Source organism: Mobula birostris, chromosome 1, assembly GCF_030028105.1.
Source record: "Mobula birostris isolate sMobBir1 chromosome 1, sMobBir1.hap1, whole genome shotgun sequence".
Lineage (NCBI taxonomy): Eukaryota > Metazoa > Chordata > Chondrichthyes > Myliobatiformes > Myliobatidae > Mobula > Mobula birostris.
Window position 1 is genome coordinate 187314453 of NC_092370.1, and position 27708 is coordinate 187342160.

Here is a 27708-nt window from a genome sequence, read left to right on the forward strand (position 1 = left end):
ATTGTTACTCCCACCTGTTTTTCATTATCCACAAAATGTTCTCCATAATCAAATTGTAGAGAGTGGGTGTAGATTTAACAGAGTGTGCAGGATTATTAATTTTAGAAGGTTTGCACCCAAACCATATGACATGTTCATATGCAACCAAAGGCAAAGCCCACAATGCATTTCAAAAAGTTTGCATTTCTAAAGCACCTTTTAAATAATCTGAACAGTTTAGTGGCTAGTGAAATACTTATTTTTGAAATAACAGGTAAATGTAGCCTTATTTTAACATCTCATCTGAAAGGCTGCATCTCGAATAGTGCCATAACTCCCTCAGATTTGCAAAAAAGAACTACCCAACTAAAATCTATAGAGTGGGAATAAAATTCTTACCTTTGCAATTCAAAGGCAGGAAACCATAGCTAGCCCAGTAAAATATCTACCTGAGAAAATTGATTACAGGTGACACTGTGATGCAACAGGCAGAAACACCTCGGACGGTGTCCACATTGCATATTCTCCCAGAGCCTCTCTTGGTTTCTTCCGTCTGCCTCGGTTTATTCTGTACCCAGGGATGTGCTGGTTGGTTAACTGGCCACTATTAAATATCCTAGTTAGTGGATTGTAGGAGAATCAGGGGAGTGAATGGGCATTGAGAGCAAATGGGTTGCAAGGAGATAAGGAGAGGAATGGGAAGGTTCTGAGTTGGTAGGCTGCTGTGTCGTCAAGGAAAGTTAAAGAACTTGTGCAACTTTTAGAAAATGTGGGTGAACACATGCCATAAATGGGATTGTGCCAAGTAATTGATAGATAAGTTTATTCCAATTATCACTAAACTTGAGTTGTAATTAGAATAATGTCCATATTCTAAATGTTGTTGAAAACACATTAACCAATAGTACACTAGTTACAATTTACTACAGTAGTTAAAGATATTTCTCAGTATTCTGATGATAAAACTAAATTTACCATATAGGAAATAGTCCAATACAGTTTGACACATATCAAGAATATCTAAAGCATTTATGTGCACATTTAATACTAAATATTACTAGAATAGGATCTAAATTGAATGATTTAAATAAAACTATAGAAATGTATTTTAATAAGTCATGCGATACAAGGTCCTGATGTAAGATTTTGCCATGAAGCATTGACAATTTTTTTCCTCCCACAGATTTTGCTTAACCTACTGAGTCCCGCCAGCAGATTACTGCTTTTTATTGCGATTGCGTCACCTCTGATCTGGGCCGACATTTACGTGCTGGGTGGCACCTAATTAATTAGATTGTTTATTTCAGCTTTTTTCTTAAAGATGTGCTGGGTGCATTCTGGCCACCGCTGCACCACTGCGTTCTTCGCGGCAATGTATCAGTCCGCGGCCCGGAGGTTGGGGACCACTGTTCTAAAGGGACATCCTTCTATTTTGAGGCTGTGCCCTCGGGTCCAAGACTCTTCCACTCTGGAAAATTCCTCTCCGTGTCCACTCTATCCAGCCCTTTCAAGATTCGGCAGATATCAATGAGATCCCTCTCATCCTTCTAAATTCCAGCGAGTGCTGACCGAGAGCTTGAGTGTATGTTTAGCTGTTTACCCAGCATAATTAGTCATAGCAGCTATTGTTGGACACAAAAAATGTCAAGAAGTGAAGAAACAACATAGCGAAAGTATTAAGAACAAGATTTTACAGGAACATATTGGCATTTACCTGGCTAAGTTCCAACATGCCTTTGTGTAAAATATGCCATCTTTGTGATGTTTGTTCCAAAGTGTAGCAGTTCGCAAAATTTTACACATATTGTATATGTTCCAAATGTTGGACTTCTTGCAGAGGTTCTCATAACTTATGACAGAGAGTCCGCTTGTGCAATATGCACTAAATCATACCTGATTTACGGAATTAACAGTCAATTTCAATGAACTGACTGCATGTAGATAAAGTGAACAATGAGGATTGAGCTTGTTTATCTCAGCAATCCCTCATAAGTCTAAATTTTCCTTGCAGGTCATCAGTAAGTGCAGGTAGCATTCTTTTGACTACAAATTCTGGATTAAACCTTTAAGGAGAGATTGATTTGATTTTGTGCTAAAATCCAGTGTAATCTTAATCTTGGGTCCTGGCTGTGTGGAGTTTCCACCATTCTCCCTGTTATCACTCAGCTTCGCAACCAAATTGCTCCTAGTTTATAGGTAAGTGGTAGAATCTGGGACAAGTTAATTAGAATGTGGTGAGAATAAATAATAGAATTCATTTATAATTAAAAATTAAGTTTATTTGTCACATTGAAGCACACAGTGAAATGCATCATTTGTGTCAAATCAAATCAGTGAGGATTATGCTGGGCAGCCCGTAAGGGCCACCTCACTTCTGGCGCCAATTTAGCATGCCCACAACTCAATAACGCTAACCATACAGCTTTGGAATGTGGGAGGAAGCCCACAACAACCTGGCACTCAACGTCAGTAAGACAAAAGAGCTGATTGTGGACTTCAGGAAGGGTAGGACGAAGGAAAATATACCAATCCTCCTAGAGGGATCAGAAGTGGAGAGAGTGAGCAGCTTCAAGTTCCTGGCTGTCAAGATCTCTGAGGATCTAACCTGATCCCAACATATCGATGTTGCTATAAAGAAGGCAAGACAACGGCTATACTTTATTAGGAGTTTGAAGAGATTTGGCATGTCAACAAATACACTCAAAAACTTCTATAGATGTACCATGGAAAGCATTCTGACAGGCTGCATCACTGTCTGGTATGGAGGGGCTACTGCACAGGACTGAAAGAAGCTGCAGAAGGTTGTAAATCTAATTTGCTCCATCTTGGGTGCAAGCCTACAAAGTACCCAGGATATCTTTAGGGAGCAGTGTCTTAGAAAGGCAATGTCCATTATTAAGGACCTCCAGCACCCAGGACATGCCCTTTTCTCACTGTTACCATCAGGTAGGAAGTACAGAAGCCTGAAGGCACACACTCAGTGATTCAGGAACAGCTTCTTCCCCTCTGCCATCCGATTCCGAAATGGACATTGAAGCTTTGGACACTACCTCACTTTGTTTTAATATACAGTATTTCTGTTTTTGCACATTTTTTAATCTATTCAATATACATAATTGATTTACTTGTTCATTTATTATTATTATGTTTTATTTTATTTATTATTACTATTTTTTCTCTCTGCTAGATTACGTATTGCATCAAACGGCTGGTGCTAAGTTATCAACTTTCACGTCATATGCCAGAGATTCTGATTCTGATTCATGGAGAGAACATCCAAACTTTTCACAGGCAGCAGCAGAATTGAACCCTGATTTTACACCTGCCACTGTAATAGCATTATGCTGACAGACTTGGTGGACCAAAGGGCCTTTTTCTCTGCCATATTTCTTTACAGCTCTGTAAGAATTAGCATCAGGAGTGCATCATTTGATCCCTCAAGCCTGATCTGCCATTTAATAAAATCATGGCTAAATTGATTATAACCTCTTCCTTAAAAGTATTCAAAGTCTCTGCTTCCACTTCCCTTTAAGGAAGGGTTCCAAAGACTCACAAACCTCAGAGGGAAAAGAGTTGTCTCACTCCTGTCTTAAATGGGCAACCTCTTATTATTTACAAAGAATGAACTGGGGTTTTAAATTCATCCACACTGATGGCTGAGGTTACAGAGAGAGCTAGCCAACTGATGGTATGTAATCAACAGGAATTCTGCAGATGCTGGAAATTCAAGCAACACACATCAAAGTTGCTGGTGAACGCAGCAGGCCAGGCAGCATCTGTAGGAAGAGGTGCAGTCGACGTTTCAGGCTGAGACCCTTTGTCAGGACTAACTGAAGGAAGAGTTAGTAAGGGATTTGAAAGTGGGAGGGGGAGGGGGAGATCCAAAATGATAGGAGAAGACAGGAGGGGGAGGGATGGAGCCAAGAGCTGGACAGGTGATTGCAAGTAAGGAAGAGTTCCAAAGACTCACAAACCTCAGAGGGAAAATAATTGTCTCACTCCTGTCTTAAACGGGCAACCCCATATTTTTTTTATAAAGAAAGATATTGGGTTCTAAATTCTCCCATAGCCACCATCCTTTCTATATCCATCCTATCAAGACCACTCACAATTTTGTAGTTTCAATCATATCACATTTTTTAACCGCAGCAGATAAAAGCTGAGTCCTTTCAAGCTCTCAACAAAGACATGGCCATTCCAGATATTGTCTCACAATTGTCCTCTGCTTCAAAACCTTTAACATTTTCCCTTAAATAAGACCAGGACTGTATGTGGTATTCCAGATAAGGTCTCACAAATACCCTGTATAACTGAAGCATAAATTAGTAATGTCCTAAACAGCTATTAGATAGATGAAGTTATTGATTATCCAATGCGAATTGATCAGTCAAGATGGCACCGAGCTATGATCCCCATCACTAAGTTCAGAGTTGTTTGATTTTTTTAGGTTTGTAGGGATGATTTAGGGGAACAGAAAGTGAGTTAAGGGTCAGGTTAGGGTTTATGAACAGTGATATGGAGGAATTAAAGGTCAAGCTAGAGTATAGGTCTCCGCTCCGCATTCTGCATTCCACATTCAAGGCCCGGGGTGACGGGGACGTGGGACAAAGGACATCCGTGGTCGGATGTTGGCCAGGCGGGCCAACGAGGATGAGGGCCTGGTGCCCCCCCACCCCCAGGTCAGCGAGTCGTTGCTGGGTACCAGGATTGGAGTTCTCTGCAGGCAGAGGCACGAGGTCTGTTTACTGCCCCTAGGTACGTGAGTCAGTAAGACTAGAGTTAGACGCATGATGACATGTAAGGTCGGGTTTGAACGTGTAACTGGTGCTGTGAGGTATGTGCCATCATACTGTTCGATAGTATCCTTTAATATTCAGCCAAGTTTTTGCTGTGGGAACTCATTCCCCACATTTACAGCACTTCTCTCATAACTCTGCATTTACCTGGTCCAAATGCGTATAACCAGCCTTGAAGGCCCGGGTGCTGCACATGCTTGAACTATGCAATCACTTGATGTGAAGACACCCCAAAACGCTGAAGGAATTCAACAGTCTGTCAATATTTTAGGAGGAAAAGGAACAATTGGTGTTTTGGATTGAGATTCTTCATCTGAACTAAATGGTAGAGGGGTGAAGATAAGTATAAAAAGGTGGAATGAAGGGGTGGACAGAAGCTGGAGGCAATAGTTACATCCAAATTGGGAGTGGATGAAAGGCTGATGGGGTGAGAGTGGGAATGGTCTCCGAAGCCAAGATGTGATAGGGGAAGTGCCAGTGGGCTGAAGGTGATGGAATCTGATTGGAGAGGAAGCTGCAGCACGAAGTAAAGGGAGGGAAGTGGGGATAGTGGGGGAGGGGAACTAGTGGGAGGAGGGGATGGATGATGGGCTGTTGGAGTTGATGGAGGAAGGGAAAGAGACATGTTGATGGGAGCCAAGTGGATCAGGAGGAGGGAGGAAAGAGACAGAGAGGAGCAGTTACAGGTACTTTGAGAATTGAGTGTTCACCCTGCCAACTTGTAGGCTGGTAGATTAAGAGGTGCTGTTCCTCTAGTTTGAGTTTATCCTCAACTTGGTGATGAAAGGGGCTGAGGACAGATATGTTGGTGTAGGAATTGTGAGATGAATTAAACTGGGAGATCCAGGTGGTCGCAGCCAATAGAGCCAAGGTGATTGGTGAAGCAGTCACCCAGTTTTATGTCAGGTCTCAGTGACGTAGAGGTGCCAGAATGAGAGTACTAGATGCAATTGTAAAAATCTGTGAGATTTCCTTGTGAAGAACTGCCTCGTCAAAAGGACCTATCTGGGGCCCGGATGTGATGAGAGAGGAGGTTTAGAGACAAGTGTCAGGGACTGATGGTGGGGAGGGATGAGCAGGCCAGGAAGTCAGTGAGCCCTACAGAAAGCAGGAATGGAAGGGTTTTATGTGGTTAGTGATGAGGTGAAGTTGTAGTTCACACAGGCAGTGAAGAATGGTACACTAGATGCGTAGACTAATAGGGAAATAGATGATGACCAGGGGAACTACTTGATGTGGCTGGGTTAGAAAAGCTTTACCAATGAAAACTTCTCCGAAAACATTTGACAGTAATTAGAATAAATAATTTAAGCACTAAAATAAATTAATAATTAACAGAAATAAATGTAACGTCTTATCTTGACCTTTGAATTTTATAGAACGATTAGCCAATTGGATATGTTTCAGGATTACAAAACAAAAGCCTGATTGCACATTCAGCGTAGTTTATTGAGACTGTGAGCAGATTCAATTTTTTGAAGACATTTATCATTTTATAAGGAGATTTGTCATATGATGGCTAATTATTCCTGGTACAATGTTTATTGTTTATGCAAATTCTACCTTATTAGTCATTGATACATTACTTTTATTGACCAACGAACTACAAGATTAACCCGTTTTTCTTGAAATTCATTACCAATGAAGAATATGTTCCTTTCAGTTGCCTTGCTCAAAATTTACACAGTGGTTGTACATTTGACACTTATTAGTTGCAATTAAACAGACAGATTGAACATACTGGTAAATGAAATATGTTGCTCTGAAACATTCCATCTTGTTCTAATTTATAGCTGCAAATGATTAATGGAAATATGTATCAGTTGACAAAACCATTTCACAGCTAAGATGATCAGATTTATTACCATAATTAGAGTTTCTTCATTTTAGCAGAAGTATAACATTTGTATAGTCACAGACCTAAAAGTGGGTAGTGAGGAAAATGCACCATCTTGTGGTCAAGTTTTGTAATAAGTATGTTATTTTTAATTGAAAATCTGTTCTGGATACTTGAGAATTAATAGTGACGTTCTTCTACAAGTTTTGCCTTGTGCTGTGTGAATACATTTAGCCAAGTGGCAACAGTCATAGCAAATGCACTTTTTTCATATAATGAAGCATAAACTTGTAACACTGCACAAGTGCTACTATGTGCAACATTTGTTAATGTACCAAGGTTTGACAATGAAAATAATGTGATAGATATTTGAAAGCCATATTCTTACCTTTCGAAAATAAGTAGAAGCAGAAACCTTTCTTTGTGCAATTTTTCTCAATATCATACCTATGATTGGATGCCTGTAAGCTTTCTGAAACAGTCTTGTGATGTTCCAACACTTAGCAAGATGACAAGGTACATCAAATGAGGTGTCAGATTTCTAATATGCTAAATTCTTGACCTGAAAAGTGTTGTGAGATAAACCTGCCCTAGTGCTAATGAATAGAGGGGGCAATAGCTGGTCTGAAAGCAGCTATTTACAAGAGCAAGATCGGTGAAAGCAAGTTGTTTATTCTTTGTAAGTGGGTATATGAGCTCTATTTTACATTTGTAAAGTTTAATGTTCTTTCTATATTACTACCCTTACTAATGGAAATTAATCTTCTTTATTTAGTATTGAATAAGGGCCAATGTGTAACAAAGTACTATCGCTGGCTGCAGAAAAATGGAGGCTACATTTGGATCCAGTCCAGTGCCACTATTGCATTCAATGCAAAAAATGCCAGTGAGAAAAATGTTATCTGGGTTAATTACGTTCTGAGGTAAGAAAATGCAGTCATGCTATGCAGTGGATTTGATGATTAGTGTTGAGAAGTTCCCTGTAGTACATGCCTTTAGGATTAGTTTTAGATTCAACAGACATATATTTTGAAGTATTTACTGTAGTTTTTATTGCTCATGTTTTTTTATGTACACTATTTACACATTACTTGATTACCCATTTACATCAACATGTCAACATCCCTATCTGGACTAAATGAGACATTTTTTCCAACAGAAAATGTAACATTCATGGTAACTTTTAAAAAACCCTTGGGAATAGAAGACTGGACCCAAAAGTTCAAAGTAAAATTTATTATCAGAGTACATACATGTCACCACATACGGCCCTGAGATTCTTTTTCTCGCGGGCATACTCAGCAAATCTATAGAACAGTAATTGTAAGCAGGATCAATGAACAAACGCTGCAAATGCAAACATAAATAAATAGCAATAAATAACAAGAGCATGAAATAACGAGATAAAGAGCCCCTAAAGTGAGAGCAACACACATAAAAGTTGCTGGTGAACGCAGCAGGCCAGGCAGCATTAAAGTGAGACCATCGATTGTGGGCACACCAGAAGCAAGATGAGTGTAGTTATCCCCTTTTGAACAAGAGCCTGGTGGTTGGTGGCTAGTAATTGTCCTTTAACCTGGTGGTGTGAGTCCTGAGGCACCTGTACCTTCTACCTGATGGCAGCAGCGAGAAAAGAGCATGGCCTGCGTGGTGAGGATCTTTGATAATGGATGCCGGTTTTCTACAGCAACGTTTCATGTAGATGTGCTTAATAGTTGGGAGGGTTTTACCCATGATGTACAGGGCCATTTGAATGAAAGGAAAAGCTAGGCTGGTGGTAAAATGGGTAACAAATACAGCCAATTTACCAAGGGAATGTGAGATTACAATTACTTCAGTAGATGTTATTGATGACAAATACTTAATAGCTTGGTTCATTCTTATTTGTGTTTTGCCAAATATTATTGTGCTGCCCAAGGATATTGTTAGTATCAGTGGTTCTTTAGAACTTTTGAGATGCAAGTATTCATTTAACTGCAATACACTGTATATGGTTAATAAACTTCTTGCAAGAGTATGCTGTATACAAAATGTATTGATATATTTTGATTAATATACTTTTATTTTGTGATTGTAAGAACAATAGTTTTGATTATTTTGTCTAGTTAGTTAACAAATATTTCTGGATATATTTGCAAATTTCACAGTTGTTGGCAAATGAATCATTTTTCCCCACCACTACTCAATATCTAACCTTTTATTTATTTTGATAATTAAGTTTCTTCTGTCTATAAAATACCTTTGAGATATTTGGTGTCTAAAAGACATTATTTCCATATCTAATTATACTTTCCCATTCTGTTGATTCTCCCTTGAACTACAATTAACTTTTTAAAGCAAATTAATGATGCATTCTCACTGAAGAAAGTCATGTGGTCAGTTAAGCTTTCACATTGGGCAGAACTAGAGGACAGGTGTGCCACATTAATCAGAATTGAGAACCTGCTACATATTAATCATTCCTCAAGCAGTTGTGAAAGTGAGTTTTTTGTCTACTATCTTCTGCTTCCATCAAATTTTTGTCCTGACTGTGCTTATTACAATATTTGCAAATATGGTGGACCTTTATGGAGATAAAAATATCTGCTACAATTCTGCAAAATACAATGTGGAAAAATGGTTACACTAAGTTATATGCCATTAAACAGTTTATTTCTAGCAACTCAATTACTAATAGCTCAGTCATATAATCTGAATAATTAAGAAATGAGAAGAATCAAACCATAAAAACATAAATATATATAAAACAAAATCAGAGGCAATGTAGTGTTAGTTACTACCTCACAGCTATTTTGATAGTGGCTTGTTAACACTCGTTTAATCACATGAACCGGACATAATTAAGGAAATATAAATTATAGTGCAACTGCACCTACGATCATGTTTGTGTTTATATCATCTCTTACTTATTACTGCCTCTGCCTATCTTGGAAAGGTAATTATGAATAGTATTCTTGCTCTTGCAGTAATGAGCTGAGTGTTCAACCAGGAAACCAAAGTTTGATTATAGTTTAAACTACCTTTGTCTAAAAGTTTTATCCAGATTAATAAATATAGGTCTCTGTAATAGGAAATTGATCTGATTTAGCTGCCAGAGAAAGATTGGGCAAATCAGTAAGCATTATAAATAGGTGCCCCTTATTTGCTGCTCAGAGGTTAATACTGATGACAATAGGAAATTCACACACATTCCTCTGTCAAGCAGAAGAAACAGATTCAACAATGACTAAACAATGAAGGTGAAGGACATAAATGATCTGAAACTGGATATAAGCACAAAGGATGCTATGTTATAAACTTAATTTTAATACCATAACGGTAATGATGCATCTACATGTAAAAGGTAATTTCCCCTTTTCATTTGATTTTGCCATTTGTGAATAAGTTGACAACTCCTCATTTCATGAGATATAAGTCTATGGATCATATAAATACACATTGTGAATCAGATTAAACTGCTGATTGATACAAACTGTATTCCATTACTACAATTCAAATGAAAATAATGTGGTGTCTTGACATAATGTACTAGATCCAAGAAAGGTGATATGGGATATTTGGCTATAGAGCAGTAAGTTCTTGATTTTGACCATATATGATTACGGCATATAAAATTTAAATTAGAGACTTTCCAGAAACAAAAGGGAAATCAGTCAATATTTTATGTAGATCTGATTTTGCTTAGCTCAAAACATTTGCTTACTGAGCAACATAGAAACCTGGAGCCTCCCACAAATCAGTCAGTTGATGAGAGTGTGTCAAGCAATGAGATGTTCCGATCAATAGCTTCTCAATTAATCAAAATAAAGAATAAAATAACAACTGCATACCTACACACAAGTATAAACTTAAAAGCAGGTTCAAGTGTACTGTTCATCAGGTCCCTCTTAATTTTAATACTCAAAGTCGAGCTTCAGTTTCACACATTAATTAGGACATCTGATTTTTCTCTAACTCATGAAATCTAAATTTGAATCCTTATCATGTTCATTAGTTTTGCTTAATTTTACTATGAAAGCTGGTCATATCTATAAACAGAAGGGACCTATTCATCTAAAATTATTAATATAGATTTATTTGTGCTAAGATTTGCTAGTCAAGAACTGCATCAATATAAATGGGGTGAAAGGGGGAAAAAAACACTTAATTCCAATTGAAGCCCGTTGCAATTTGGAAATCTTTGTATTGATACTTATTTGTATTGAGCACCCTGGGTAAACTAAACAAATGGCACCATCAGCACAGGAATTATTGGGCTTTAGATGAAATTCCTTCATATGGTTAAAAGAAATGCACCTTGCAAAACCATTCCTGATCAAAGGCTTCGGTCAGAATCTGATATATCTTTGATGCTTCACACTGTTAAATAATGTATTAGATTTGCACAGGGATTAAAACATAGAAACTGTCCAGTCAATCCAATTGATTGATGCCAGTATTATGGCTTCGCACAAGACTCCTCCTTCTATATTTCTAATCCAATCAAATTATCCTTCCATTCTTCTCACTCTCCTGTATTTAAGTAGGTTCATCTTCAAAGTATTCTAAATATTCACATCAATTTCTCCATGTGGTAGTGAGTCTTACATTCTCAACACTCTCTGAAAAAAGAGGTTTCCATCAAATTCCCTTTTGGTGACCATCTTGCATTTCTGGCATCTTCTTTAAGACTCTATTACATGCAGCCGGAAGATAGAAGCACAAAGGATTCAGGCCAAAGTTCTCTTGAGCAGCCAGAATTCCTTAGCAACACACACAAAATGCTGGAGGAACTGAGCAGGTCAGGCAGTATCTAAGGAAATGAATGGTAAAGGGCTGCAGAAGAAGGAATCTGATAGAAGAGTGGAGCATTGGAGAAAGGGAAGGAGAAGGGGCACCAGAGGGAGTTGGCAGACGGGTATGGAGAAGTAAGGGGAGTCAGTGGGAAATTGAAGAAGAGGGAACTGGGTGGGCAAGGTACCGGAAGTTGGAGAAATCAGTGTTCATGCCATTAGTTTGGATGCAACCCAAAAGGAATATAAGGTGTTGCTCCTACACACCGTGCAGTAGAGGAGGCCATGGACTGACATGTCGGAATGGGAATGGAGATTAGAATTAAAATGGCTGGCCACTAGGGAATCCTGCTTTTTGCAGATGGAACAAAGGTGCTCGACAAAGCTATCCCCCAATCTACATCGGCCCTCGCCAATGCAGAGGAGACTGCATCGGGAGCACCAGATACGAGAGACAACCCTCAGCAGATTCGTAGGTGATGTGGTGCCTCACCTGGAAGGACTTTTTGGGGCCCTGAGTGGGGGTGAGGGAGGGGTTGAATGGGCAGATGTAGCACCTGTGCTTGCAGGGATAAGTACCAGGAGGAAGATCTGTGGGGAGGAACAAATGAACAAAGGAATCACAGAGAAATCCCTGTGAAAAACGGGGGGGGGGGGGGGGGGCTGGTGGTGAAGCACCTTCAATAACTCCAAAAGACTGAAGTTAGGTAAAATACTGAAAGGCTTTTATTCGCTGTACAATACGACCTCCATGCTGAGTGTCTTCCCCTGGAATAAGGGGGAGGAGCAGGGCGAAATCACCTTTATTCAGGACTCTGTGGGAGGAACCACGGGGCAGTCAGCAGAGGGGCGTGTCCAGACAGGTAACCCAGTTACAACATATATACATGGTTTACCACATTCACCCCTCCTTTTTTTAAAAAGAGTCCCGCGGGGTGAAGTGACTGACAATATTTAAAACAAGTATATTTACGGGTCAAGTCTATCAGGCGGTCGAGTCCGTCGCTGTGATCTACGTAGCACCGGGGGTGATTGCATCGGCGACGGCGGTTATGCTGGTTCCGGCCTGACTTGAGGTGTCAACACGTTAGGCGTTGGTAATCCCTCGTGTGTGTGTGTCGCGCCCGGTATGGGAGTGTCGTGTGGTGGCTGTGTAGGGCTTGGAGTGCACAGTGTCTCGTGGGTACATACATCGGTGGGTACAGGGTCAATAGTCACCACAGAGTGTTCAGGGTAGGGGCCCGGTGCTTCTCCCGCCCATCAGGTAAAACCACGTAGGCATACTGGGGGTTCGCATGAAGTAAGTGAACTCTCTCGACCATCGGGGAGTATTTATTGCTGCTCGCATGTTTCCGGAGCAGCACTGACCCCGGGGACGTCAGCCAAGTTGGTAGGGTGGTCCCGGTGGTCAACTTTCTGGGAAAAGAAAAGAGCCGCTCATGACGGGTGGCATTGGTGGCCGTGCATAACAGGGAGCGGATGGAGTGGAGTGCCTCGGGAAGGACCTCCTGCCAGTGAGAGACCGGCAGTCCCTTTGACCTGAGGGCTAAGAGTGTGGCTTTCCACACTGTGCCATTCTCCTTCTCTACATGTCCATTCCCCCGGGGATTATAGCTCGTGGTCCTACTGGTTGCAATTCCCCTAGCCAGTAGATATTGGCGCAGCTCGTCACTCATAAACGGGGACCCTCTGTCACTGTGGATATAGCATGGGTATCCGAACAGAGTGAAGAGCTTGCCCAGGGCTTTTATAACTGACGTGGTAGTGGTGTCGGGGCAGGGGATGGCGAAGGGGAACCGCGAGTACTCGTCAATTACGTTAAGAAAGTACACATTGCGGTCGATGGAGGGAAGGGGGCCCTTAAAGTCAACACTCAGTCGCTCAAAGGGGCGGGTGGCCTTGATGAGTTGTGCCTTTTCGGGTCGGTAGAAGTGCGGTTTGCACTCTGCGCAGACTTGGCAGTCCCTGGTCATCATCCTGATCTCCTCAAGGGAGTAAGGCAGGTTCCCGGCTTTCACGAAGTGGAAAAGCCGGGTGACTCCCGGGTAGCAAAGGTCTATATGTAGGGCGTATAGCCGGTCGATCTGCGCACTGGCACATGTTCCCCGGGATAGGGCATCGGAGGGCTCGTTGAGCTTCCCAGGCCTGTACATGATGTCATAGTTGTAGGTGGAGAGTTCGATTCTCCACCTCAGAATTTTATCATTTTGATTTTGCCCCGCTGTTGGTTACTAAACATGAATGCGACTGAGTGCTGGTCAGTTAGCAGGGTGAACCTTTTGCCGGCGAGATAGTGCCTCCAGTGCCTAATAGCTTCCACTATGGCCTGGGCCTCTTTCTCTACCACGGAGTGCTGAATTTCAGGGCCTTGAAAGGTACGGGAGAAGAACGCCACCGGTCTTCTTGCCTGGTTGAGGGTAGCAGCCAGCGCAAAGTCGGAGGCGTCACTCTCTACTTGGAAGGGAATGGCCTTATCCACCGCATGCACTGCTGCTTTGGCAATGTCCCCTTTTATGCGGCTGAAGGCCGCGCGGGCCTCGGCAGAGATGGGGAATGTGGCGGACTTGACCAGGGGGCGGGCCTTGTCTGCGTAGTTAGAGACCCATTGGGCGTAATATGAAAAGAAGCCCAGGCACCTTTTGAGGGCTCTGAGGGTATTGGGAAGAGGGAGTTCCAACAGGGGGCGCATACGGTCGGGGTCAGGGCCAATGACTCCATTCTCCACGACACACCCAAGGGCCCCCACAACACACCCAAGGATAGCAAGTCGGGTGGTCCCGAATACACACTTGTCCTTGTTATATGTGATTGAAAGCTTTGGCCACTTGGAGAAATTTTTGGAGGCTGTTGTCGTGATCCTGCTGGTCGTGACCGCAGCTGGTGATGTTATCCAGATATGGGAACGTGGCCTTCAGTTGGCACTGGTCCACCATCCGGTCCATTGCCCTCTGGAAGACAGATACACCATTCGTGACACCGAAGGGGACGCGCAGGAATTGATAAAGCCTGCCGTCCGCCTCGAAGGCAGTGTAAGGGCGGTCCTCCCAGCGGATGGGGAGCTGATGGTAAGCGGATTTTAGGTCTATGGTCGAGTACACCTTGTACTGTGCTATCTGATTGACCATATCTGCAATGCGGGGTAGAGGGTACGCGTCGAGCTGCATGAACCTATTGATGGTCTGGCTGTAGTCCACGACCATCCTATTCTTCTCCCCGTTCCGAAGAACGACCACCTGCGCCCTCCAAGGACTTGTGCTTGCCTCAATGACCCCCTCCCTGAGCAGCCACTGCACCTCCGACTTAATGAAGGCTCTGTCCCCCACGCTGTACCTCCTGCTTTTAGTTGCCACAGGTTTACAGTCGGGGGTCAGGTTGGCGAACAGCAGTGGGGGATGGATCCTGAGGGTGGAGAGGCCGCAAGTGGCGTCGGTAGTGAGGCAGTTGGTGTGGTGTTGGGTGGGATGTGCGGGTCCGTGTGTGGGGGTGGTCAGAAACGGGGTATGTGACGTATCCCTACAAAACTGGGGATTTACGACAGTAATTGGTGGGAGGGACCCCGGATAACAGTTGTATGCAACCCGGAAGCCATGGTGACCCTCTGACTTAACGGCTGTATCACGAATCCGCAATGCTGCACCGTGTCCAGGTGGATAAAACTCTCCGTGCTGCCTGTGTCAAACAGGCAGCTTGTCCTGTGCCCCTCCACCAGGATGTCCATCATTGACCTTGCGAGCTGGTGGGGAGCGCTTTTGTCGAGGGTCACGGAAGCCAGGGTTAAGTCGCTGTCTTGGTCCGGTGCAGTGGGATGCCCTGTGAGCACCCATTGGTCGTAGGCGGTGGGAGGTGGCGCCGACCAAGATGGCCACCCCATGTCTTGCACGTGGTGGCGGCATGCAGGGAAGATGGTGACCCCCATGTCTCGCACGCGGCGCTGCTCGATCCCGCTCGCGGTTTGGACTTACAAACCTTGCCAAAGTGGCCCTTCTTTCCGCAGCTGGAGCAGGTAGCTTGTCGGGCCGCGTAGCATTTCCAGGGGTGCTTCTCAGGTCCACAGAAGTAGCACTTCGCAGACTCACGACTGGCAGCAGCCGTGGTCGATTCGCTGGCGGGTTGCGGGGTCTGCAGTGCCCACGAGGCCATCAGGGGAATCACATGCCTGGAGAGTCTCAGAGTTATGCAGAGCGGCCTCCAGCGTATCAGCCAGCTCGATCGCCGAACGTAAGGTAAGATCGGCTTTTTCCAGCAGCCGCTGGCGCACGTACACTGACCTGGTCCCCGTGATGAAGGCGTCTCTCACTAGGAGTTCTGCATGCTGCGCCGCCGTCAGCTCCTGGCAATTGCAGACCCGCACGAGTGTCCGTAGGGCCTGGACGAACTCAGCACTTGATTCCCTGGGCCTTTGTTGCCGTGTCGCTAAGTGATGTCGCGCGTAGACGCTGTTTATCGGCCGCAGGTATTGTCCTTTGAGTGCGCTCATCGCACCGTCGTAGCTTGGCTGGTCTCTGATCAGCGAATAGACTCGTGGACTGACCCTGGAGAGTAGACCTCTGTGCTTCGCTACGGGGTCAGTCGCTCTAATCTCCTCTAGGTGTGCTTTGAAGCGGGCCAGCCAGAGTTCGAAAGCCTTTCCAGCTTCAGGCGTTTGCGGATTGAGGTCTAACTTGTCGGGTCTCAGCGCATGTTCCATGCTTTAAAATTTACAGCGAATAAAATTGAAGCACCTTCAATAACTCCAAAAGACTGAAGTTGGGTAAATACTGAAAGGCTTTTATTTGCTGTACTATACGACCTCCATGGTGAGTGTCTGCCCCCGGACTGAGGGGGAGGAGCAGGGCGAAATCGCCTTTATTCAGGAACTGTGGGAGGAGCCACGGGGCAGTCAGCAGAGGGGCGTGTCCAGACAGGTAACCCAGTTACAACATGTATCTGGTTTACCATGGGGGGGAAGGTAAAGGTATGTCGGTGGTAGGGTCCTGTTGAAGATGGCGGAGAATGATGTGCTGGATGCTGATTGGTAAGTGAGGATAAGAGGAACTCTATCCCTGGTAAGACAACGGGAAGATGGGGGTGAGTGCGGATGTCCGGGAAATGGAGGAGATACAGGTGAGGACAGCATTAATGGGGACATTCCATATTGCCTTTTATTGTTGTGTTATTCATGCTTTCCTTTATTTAAATAGATAAATATATATTATATGGTAATAGGAAGAACACAGTAAATAATTTTGTATTAAAATGCATTTGTTGTTTGTGCTAGTTCAGAAGCAAAGCAATAATCATTGCATTTATGTATCATCTATTGTGATCTCAAGATCTCCCCGTTGAATCTCTCAGCAAATTAATTACTTTAGAAATGTAGATGCTATTGTAATTTATTAAAAAGCATTTGGGAAATACATTGCAAGTGGATTTTAACCTTGAGATGACCATGAACTGCAACAGAGAAACTCTTCTGGATTAGAATATTTAAATGACTTTGGAGTAATTCATGAAGGATAGTACGTTTGTAGAAGGAGCAGAATTGTCTTGGGTAAAATCCAAAATGATATCTAACAGAAGGAATAACACATAAATCTGCAGCAGCAGATTGATTTTGTTCTGACATTCAGCATTCCCACATGAGTTTTAAAAAAACTGATTCTTTTGATGAAATGATTATAATAGAATTTTCATTTATTACTCCTGAAGCTGAGCATGTTAACTGAGAGTAAATTTGCTTTAGAGGACTGTTGCTTCAAGTGGAGTAAACTGCTGTAAATGAGCAGAAAATGAATACCCAGGAAATATTGAACTATTATTTAACTGATGCTTGTAATGATACATTCCCATACTCTTCGTGTTTATGAAAGAATGCACCATTTGCTATTTCCTTCAGTACGCTGTCATCCACAGATGAAAATGTGCACTTGATGAGATGGACTTGGTATTTTCAAGCTCTGTTAACCACATTTACCTCTTCCTTTTAAGTGTTCCAACTTATGACAATGAGTGATAGACATCAGACATTTACAAATAAGTATGTATGTTGGTGTTAAACAATGCAATAATGAAGGGCCTACCCAATTCAATAATCTGATGACCTCAAGGCTAACCATCCTACCTGCTTCTGATACAGTGAAAAATGTCATTGTTCTCAAACAGGGTTTCTCAATCTTTCGCTTATCCCTTCAGCAGGTTCTCCCCCCAATGACAACAAAGCACGTTCCCTGTCCTATCCCTCAGAAATGATCTGGTTTTCTTCCTTTTCCAACTATCCTTGACTGCCTCACCTCAGCATTAAAACCCTTGTGACTTTGTCTTCTTCACCATGTCTCAAGAGCATTTGTGAAAGTTGAACTTTGAGAAGGAGGGCATTGTGTGATATCATTGGTGTAGATCCAAAGTATTATGAAAACATTGAAGGATATATAGTTAGTAAGAAGAAAAATGGAGAAGCATAACAACAGTAACTAATTTGCCAGCATTAGTAACTACATTGCCAATGTGGAAAAGATAACTAAACAACGTGGTCATTATCATGTTTTTACCATAACAGTGCATGGTACATGGCTTCCATCTATTTAAATATTGGTTACAGAAGTTTCTCCTCACTCAGCTTTGCATGGATGTGGCAACCAAGTCTTATTCAGAAAACCAGGTTGTGGCTTTTCTCAAGGTTTTCTCTTTATTAGAGGTGTGGGAATTGCTGGCCAAACTGATCACATAATGAACATTCATAATTGTTAGTCCTGTTTTATTTAACTTCTGCCAGAAACTATAACCCATGACCTATAAAAAGGAAGAACTATAATTCATTCTTCAAAACATTAAAGCATTTAGCTGCAGACAAATTAATATTTTGACTGCAGCCATTTCAATATTAGTATCACTATTTCCTTCTGATCAACCATTAGATGTCATCAAATTTTTAAAGAAGAACAATTTCATTCCTGTGACAAAACCGTAAAATAGCCCATAATTCGTGGAAGTTCTCGGATTTTGACCCAGTGTCAATGGTGGAAAAGCAGTCTACATCAAGGCAGTATGATATGTGGTCTGATGGGAATTTGCTTTTGAATTTCTAGTTGGTGGAAATCTATGATTGGTTTCCAACCATCACAACCATCTTCATTTGTCCCTGTTCTATCTCTGGATGCCCTTTAACTAATTTAATTAAGTCTGCTGAAAACTGGTTTGATGTTACAGAGATGAACCTATAGTTACCATTGCCTTCACAACTTGCCAACTATTATCCTGAATGTTAGTTCTATTTTTCTTCACTCAAATGCTGCTTGGTTGATTATTCCCATCATTTTATATTTTTATCTCAGACTTGCAGAATTGGTAATGTTTTGCTTTTAAATTTTACCTGGTTTGGCTTGGATGAAGTAATTCCCTACCATTTGCTTGCTTGCAAGTTAAAGAATAAAGATAAACTGTTTCCTGAGAAGGTACCTCAAAAGTCCTGATGTGGATTTCATTGTGTGGGCTACAGCATTTAAAAATGTGAAATTACTTATAACAAATGATGGGAAGATCGTGATGAAGTGAATATCTGAACAAAAGTATAAAAGCAAATAAAAATAGCATATGTTTGAAAGCTGAATTAAAAATAGGAAATGCTGGAAATAGCAAGTTGGGCAGCATTCGTGAAGAAAGAAACAGTTAATGTTCAAAGTAACAGCATTTCACAATCTTGTCACAGGAATGAAATTGTTCTTCTTTAAAAATTTGATGCCATCTAATAGTTGATCAGAAGGAAATAGTGATACTAATGTTGAAATGGCTGCAGTCAAAATATTAATTTGTCTGCAGCTGAATCCTTTAATGTTTTGAAGAATGAGTTATAGTTCTTCCTTTTTAATGTCAAGTGGCAGTGGGTACAGATATGCAGAATCTAATGTGAATGTTGTTTTCCTAGTGACTTCGAGTATAAGGATATCCCAATGGATATTGCACAGCTTCCTAATCTTCCCGAAAAAACGTCCGAATCGTCTGAGACTTCTGACTCTGAATCTGACTCTAAAGAAAACTCAGGTATTGCTTGTGAAATTAAAACCAGCATTAGCCATTTCTGCCAGTCTCAAATTCTATTTTTTATCCATATTGTTTGTGTATTCTTCCTACAATTTATTAGCACTGTCATTATTTATGGTTGATAAATATTTCAAAACAAATTAATAAATATATAATGCAAAACATGTAAATACAAGTCAAAGGGTACTGCTATCTCTGTTTACCAGAAGCATACATTTGAGTATGCTACAATGTACTGCATCCTCTGGGACGTATCATAACATTGACAGGAAAAGATTAAGAATTAATAGGCTGATGTTGCAAGTATGACAGATCATTTGTATTTGTAAAGACACCAGCTACCTACAGGTGCCTTTCACTATTTGTTTAGTTGTCTGCACATCAGTTTGATTATTCTTAAACAAGTAAAGTTAATCCTATCAATTTCTGAAGTTTGACCCAGACTATATGTAATTCTGCAGTGCAATTACTAGGATGCCAGCTGCTAAACTCCACAATACCACTGTAGGTTACAGAGCATTGAAAGTAGATAAACTTAATGACCTGGATTTTGCCAAGTGGAGCCTGTTGCTTGTACTTGCCAATACCATTTTCATTCAGACCCATAAGACTGAGCTTGCTGGTTGAGAGCCCCTTGGACCTCCTGATTGACGTGGACTTGCAAAGTAGCTGATTTCTACAGTCAAGCCAGAATCATCCCTGGCATTTAGAGCATTCTGGAAATAATAAACATGAAATAAATAAAAATTTTAAAACCCTAAAACATTTAAGTGATTTAAACACTAATCTAAGTATTATTAATTTAAGAATATAACTTATTTTTTTGTCTTTCTTTCTTGCTGTTTTAAAAAATTCCGATGAATGGATTTGGTGCATCTTGTATCAGGTTGAAGCTGGTTCCAGCTCTGTGACCAGATTCCTCAGTACTGAAATCTCAGCAAGTTCATGCACTTCTGCTTAACTTTAAGTAGCTAGTATTGTGCCACTTGGATGTGGGAGTCACTCTCCATGTGGGAGTATTGTCAGCAGTTTTGGGCCCCAAATCTAAGGAAGGGTGTGCTGCCACCAGAGAGTATGCAGAGGAGGTTTATGAGAATGATCCTGGGAATGAAATGGTTAATGTATAAGGAGCGTTTAATGCCTCCGAGCCTGTACTTGCTGTTGTTTAGAAGTATGGAGGGGGGGGGGGGCGGGAGGAAATCAAATATTGAAAGGTTTAGATGGAGTGGATGTGGAGAGGATATTTTCAATAGTGGAAGATTGTATAACCAGAGGGCACAGCCTCAGAATAGAAGGATGTCCCTTTAGTACAGAGATGAGGAGGAATTTCTTTAGCCAGAGGGTGGTGTACCATTGCCACAGACAGCTGTGGAGGCCAGGACATTGAGTATATTTAAAGCGAAGGTTGATAGGTTTTTGATTGGTAAGGGTGTCAAAGGTTACAGGGCGAAGGCAGGAAAATGGGTTTGAAAGGGAAAATAAATCAGTGTGATGAAATAGCAGAGCAGACTTTATGGGCCAAATGGCCTAATTCTGCTCCTATGTCTTATGACTAGTCACATTAACAGATTTATATATGGGCCAAAGTCCTGACATGCATTTTCCAGGATAACTGTCAAATATTCTCCAGAAAACTGCCGGTATCTATGAGGCAAATTCAGTCCAGTGTTGCAGGAATTCATTTGATATCATGATGAGTTGTGGCATTTATGTCCCTTTTTTACATCAAAGAGCCTGATAGAGGGAACCCTTCACAATCTCTTATAGGGATTTTGCAGAGAGCCTTGAATGTAAATCAAGCAGTTAATATTTAAGGATTCTGCAGTTTAAGAGCTCACAAGTCCATATTATTCCTTCCTGAGCATTTGCCGTCACATCTATCATTTTGTTTGTGGCCTCAAAGGGCTCATCTCTCAGTGCACTCCCACAAAACAGATAGCTTTGATAATATATGTAGAACTTCCACTAATGTAGAGCAATACCCATACCAGATTATCAAATTCCTTATTGCAGTTTCTAACTAAACAAGCAAAAGCGCTACATATTTGACTCCTGTAGAGTTGTCCTTCCAATGTTCAAGCACCAGAGTGCAACACAAATCTTGTGAGGGTGCCTCTATTGACAAATCTATCTTCTGATATAAATAAAGCAGGATAGCAGAAACCGCTAGCTGCTACCATTGGAGATGGTTGAGTATTATTATAAGGGCTCTTTTGGCTGCTCATGTGACAGTTGAGCAAGTATTCCTGGCTGCATCACCTAATTCAACCAATATTGAATAGTCTACCTGAAAAGTAACAAAGGGACTATTCTGTCAGCTGTCCTCCGATCACTGCCAGTAAAGGAAATGTCTTCCAAAAATGATGGCAGATGTTGAAATCTCCTAAAACTGAGTGCCTATTATCTAAATAGTGAGATTAATTGTATGAAATCTCTTTCATTAATATACCAGGGTGACTGGATGTCATTAATGTTTGCATGTTACTGACATCTTAAAATGTGTGTTAATGAAATGAACTTTAAGCTGTTAATACAGCGGTCCCCAACCACCGGGCCATGAGGAAACGATATGAGTCAGCTGCACCTTTCTTCATTCCTTGTCACGCACTGTTGAACTTGAACATAGGGTTGCCAACTGTCCCGTATTTGCCGAGACATTCCGTATATTGGGCTAAATTGATTTGTCCCATACGGGACCGCCCTTGTCCCATATTTCCCCCACTAAGGTAGAGCGTTCCTATGAAACCTTTCATGCCAAAATGTTTAAAGCGAAGAAGCAATTTCCATTAATTTATATGGGAAAAATTTTTGAGCGTTCCCAGACCCAAAAAACAACCTACCAAATCATACCAAATAAGACACAAAACCTAAAATAACACTAACATGTAGTAAAAGCAGGAATGATATGATAAATACACAGTCTATACAAAGTAGAAATAATGTATGTACAGTGTAGTCAGGAAGATTAAGCCAAAACCGATTTGTGGAGAAAAAAATCGGCACATATGCGCATATCACGCATGTGCACACAGGTGCCCATGCAAGGATTCATTGTCATGTTAGTCTTTCTCGGGGTAAACACAAGTGTCCCGTATTTGACTGCAACTTTTGTCCCTTATTTGGGAGTGAGAAAGTTGGCAACCCTAACTGTAAAAGACATGTTGAGGTGAGTTTATCCCCACTTGAACACCCCCCCCACCCCCGGGACGGCTGGTCTGAAAGAATATTGTCAATATTAAACTGGTCCATGATGCAGAAAAGGTTGGGGACCCCTGTATTAATATATCCCCCTTCAACATCACCTTCCCCCCCACCCAGCACATGCACATGCAGGTGTGTGTGTGTGCGTGAATGTGTGTGTGTACACACTTGCTTTGTGTAATGGCTGTATTATTTCCCAAAATGCTTTGCCCAACTGTTCTTTCCAGCAGAAGGGTATAAATTCTACCTTTTATAATCAAATTAGTTTCATCAAGGGACTAACTAATTTCCCCCTCATCTTCTCCAGAGGACAATGAAAATTCCAAGTCAGATGAGAAGGGAAACCAGTCTGAAAACAGTGATGATCCGGAATCAGACAGAAAGAAACAATCCGGGAGCCACTCCGACCATGAAATGAACTGCAATGACGATGACAATAGCTCCAGCAACCAGGATAGCAGGGACAGTGATGACAGTTTTGAAAATTCAGAATATGAGAGTCAGAAAGTAGCTGAGGACAGCTTTGGCACTTTTGGTTCCATTCAGATCAAAGTAGAACGGTACCCAGGCAGTGAATCAGAGATGCGCTTGCCAAACCGTGAGTCAGTGACGTCAGACAGTGCCAAGGATTCGGACAGTGCCGGAGAGTTGAACATCCAGCCTTCCAGTAAACACCAGAAGAGGAAGAAGAGGAGGAAAAAACAAAAGGGAGGGAGTGTCACACGTAGGAGGCTGTCAAGTGCTTCGAGCCCGAGTGGACTTGACTCAAATTTAGTAGACCAGCCACAACTGCTGTCTTCACCAAACAGTGCCTCAGTGCTTAAAATTAAAACAGAAATTACAGAACCTATAAATTTTGATAATGATAGCAGTATTTGGAATTACCCTCCAAACAGAGAGATTTCAAGAAATGAATCACCCTATAGTATGACCAAGCCCCCAAGCTCTGAGCACTTCCCCTCAACACAAGCCAACACTAGTTTACATGTCACCATTCCAGACTCTGTTCTTACCCCACCGGGGACAGAAAATACTGCCAGTCGTAAAACTCAGTTTAGCTCCTCATCCAGTGCTACCTTAGCTCCTGCCACAGATCCTTTATCCCCTCCCCTATCAGCTTCTCCCCGCGACAAGCAGCTCAGCAGCACCAGCACTACTAGTTCTGTGCTGTATACCAGTGACCTGGAGACACTGCAGAGGTTACAGGCTGGTAATGTGGTACTTCCCCTAGTTCACAGAGTGACAGGAACCCTCGCTGCCACCAGCACTACGCCTCAGAGGGTGTATACCACTGGCACCATTCGGTATGCCCCAGCTGAGGTGACCTTTGCCATGCAAGGCAACCTGCTGCCTAACACTCATGCTGTCAATTTTGTGGATGTTAACACTTCCAGTTTTGGGCTAGAACCCAAAACACCAATGGAAATGCTTTACCACCACGTGCATCGAATTAATATGTCAGGGCCATTCGGGAGCACTGTGAGTGGGGCCAGTCTGGCCCAAATTCCTACAGGAAATGTGTTCACAACAGCAGAGGGACTCTTTTCCACACTTCCGTTTCCTGTGTACAGTAATGGTATTCACACCACACAAACACTGGAACGCAAAGAGGATTAAACTATGACCGTATACTGTGTTCAGTATTAAATTCTGAGGCATAGACAATGTTTTCAGCTGAATTCTAGTGCTATCACTTTGAGCTTGAGCAGGTCAGCTCATGCCATCAGTACAACAGTTCTCATGTCTCAAACTATGACTAATCATTCTGTAATGTAAAGAGTTATTTTTTTGCCTTCAGAAAGTTGAATTACCAGTTAATTGTAAATGTTCCTTCCAAGGTGTGTTTTCCTTTGCATCTTTGTGAAGATGCCTTTAATGTGTACATGCCTCTGCCATAAGATGCAAATGCAATGGTAAAGAGATTGTAAAATGAAAGAATCACATATTATAATGTATAATGATCTTGATATGATCAAGGTTGAAGGAGGTAAGTATAGAAAGCTAACCCTGTTTGACTAAGTCAGACTTTAAAAGGGTTCTTTTTTTTTCTTTTTAAAAATAGGGCATAGTATTTTGAAATTTTATGCAGAGTTTAATTCTTTTTTATGATTCAGATTTTTCTTACTTGCACATAAAGCAATTTAGGTTCTTACATAATTTGATTCTGGCCTGTGACTAGAATGTTAAACTCTTGAAAACTGTAGGAAGATGGAATCCATGTGTAGTTAATGAACCATAAGTAGACATTACTTTTGCTACCATGGTGCTACAATTATTAATCTTTGTTGTCTTCATAAAATATGCAGCATATGGGCTGGAATTTATGGGAGAGTGCTGTTTTGTACTAGACAAATGTTAGTTGTTAGCTTGTGGCTGCAGTCTCCTCATTTCTTACGACCAGAATCTGTGTTAGCATTTATTGCAGCCATGCAAACTTTACCTCCAGACTAAAAAAAACAAAGCCTCATGCAGTTTTTATAGTCGTTCTGCCTTTTTTCAAAGTGCTTTAAGGAAACTCAATGAGATTGAGTTGAGGTGAAAAACTTGCATTTATTTTCAGCTATATTTTTTCTCAGTATAACTGAGACTAATCTGCAACTTAAAATAACATTGTTTTAGAACATAAGAAGAATATTTAACAAGTTATGTTTCTTTATCTTTTGTTTACTTCAATAGAGGAAATTCTAATTGTACTTTAGTTAGTGCTGAAGTAGAAATTCAAGATTGGGTTTATAAGCTTGGAATAGGTACACAAAATTAAAACTGCACAGAGACTCACAATTCTATTTTTCTGTCATCATTTTGCCAAAAACCACATTCTAGTGTTTGACACTATTTGTGATTGTCAGTATAAATGCTTCTTTCACTCCATCTTTGGCAGCTGTTCATTAAGGCATCTAATAATGAGAGTGAGATTAGTAATGTGTACAATGTGTAAGTGTCCTTGACTGTCAGTTCCATTGCAGAATTTAATGTGTGTTACTATATGCAGTATATACTAAGCTAATGTGGCAATATTGTCCTTTGTCTTCACTGTGCTTTATCTCTAGTCTGTAATGGTCAGTTTCATTACCGCAATCTTCGTGAACCCGTGATTCTTGGGAGGTGATGTTTTTGTGTGATGGCCTTCCTCTGTAGTGTCACCTTATTGCTGCTTCCACTGTCTGTATACCTTTTGTTTCTGCTGTTGCTTTGCTGTGTATTCTTCCGACCTCTCTCAGAGATAAAAGACTCTTAACTAGCTCATGGTTAATGGAACCATTTTCACAGAGGAATTCTGGGTATGACTTATCTTCCATCTTGCCAAACAATGCACTAAATAGTCAGGCTCAGATGTATGTGACAGATTGCCGCCATGGAGCCTCAGCTATAAACATTCCCAGAGTCCCTTGTGCTCTTAACTGCAAACAACAGCTAAAACAGCAAAAAAGAGCTGTTTTTTTAATGTGTCTGTGTTGGTGTCAGATGGTTTCTGGTGATTTGAACTAACAATAATCACAGCTGCTGTCAAATCACATAGTGTTTCAAATTACAATATGAAAATTTCATCACCTGTGAAGGCTGTGTCTGTGTTTTTAACTATTTCTTGTACCAGTATATAAAATATTTTATGAGGAATTGGTGCCAAGTAGCTGAACAATGGGGTGAGGGGTTCTGTTAGTATCAATGTTTAACAGTGTTACAAACTCTACAATACAAAACAATTAAAAGTAAATTTAAAGAGACAACTATGGTACATTTATTTTTGTGGTTCAAACTTCAAGCTAACTGAAGCTAACCTATTGAGTGCCTGGCTTATTTAAAAGAACATTTCATTGATCACAAATAATGCTGCAATGTACATACTTCATTTACAACAGGATTCTTTTATACTTTTGTAGATTATTTCATCAATTCAAAGAAACATGTCATACATGGTTATGTAACTTGATTTTATCATCCTGCAAATGCCATATTCATAATAAACTTTTCTTGGATTTGTTACTATCTGGCATCTTTCTTTTACACATGTATCCAAACTATTAACACATTAAAGTAGTAATGAAGCTTTAACATCTCATGCACATAATATCAATATTGCCATAATCAGTATCCTATATGATGATTTTATTTACTATTATATATTTATGAAGGTATGTAAGATCTGTAAAACATAGCGTTAAAGAAATAATTTTGCTGGAAATTATAAATGATATTTATTAACACATGTATAACACAAAAGTCATTTATGTTAAACAGCTTCCCAAAATCTATTCATTACAAAGAAAGTGCACAGTCAATATTTACTGATGTGTTGGTATTGATCTAAATATCTGCCTTAATCAGAGTGATATATGACCTTGTTTAAAAAAACTAATCCCATTTGGGAAGAGTGGGCAGTTTGTGTGCTGTCAATTTATCTATTGAGAACTAGGATGGAACACCCAGTATTCTTATAATTTCACATCGAGCTTGAAATGTTCTGTGTATTAATTCTAAACTTATGATAAATTCTACTGCTCATTTCAAGTATCAATTTTTCAACTTCTTCTTGGAATAGTTTTTACATGTTTAGTTTTAGCTGGAGACTGCAAATGAACAAATAATCATTCAGCCATCAAGATGATTCCTTTATTCATATTCTATAGAATATGACCTATGAAAAATTTTGGGAATGATTTGCCATTATAAAAGACCCATAATGAACATGGTGATCTTTAATATGTGCAGACTGGTACATTATGTTTGACTTTATTATTTTTCAGGCAAGAAAATGGTATTCAAGGTAAATCAGATAGCTTTTCTTTTGTCTTTTTTTAACCAAGTAATTGTTCCTTCCCCATGAGAATCCTGAAAAATACCATGTTTAACCATGTTAGTAGTGACTTGGGAAAACCTTGGGCCTGAATAGCATGAAAACCATACATTTTCTTAGCAAATGAGGGTAAACAGCACATAATTTCCTTTCTTGCGAAGACATCAATGGAGACCTAACATAACTCCTTAAGATTAAAACTCAGAATACATGGAATGTACTCGAATATATATTACACTTCAACAAAAGGGAGAATTCTAACCTTGTATTTTGCAAATACGGATATAAAAAAAATGTTTCAGCTATCCCAAA

General features: G+C 40.8%; 1 protein-coding gene across 6 annotated transcripts in view; it reads left to right on the plus strand.

Annotated features, from left to right (window-relative positions):
* Positions 1-26500, plus strand: part of npas3 (neuronal PAS domain protein 3) — a 1076641-nt gene extending 1050141 nt beyond the window's left edge. For all 6 annotated transcript variants that reach the window (XM_072267408.1, XM_072267391.1, XM_072267401.1 and 3 more), the window contains 3 exons: positions 7388-7535; positions 19285-19400; positions 22909-26500. In XM_072267408.1, coding sequence (XP_072123509.1) covers positions 7388-7535; positions 19285-19400; positions 22909-24218 — 1574 coding nt within the window. In that variant the 3' untranslated portion in view covers positions 24219-26500. The remainder of the gene's footprint in view (positions 1-7387; positions 7536-19284; positions 19401-22908) is intronic.
* Positions 26501-27708: the final 1208 nt, after the last annotated feature.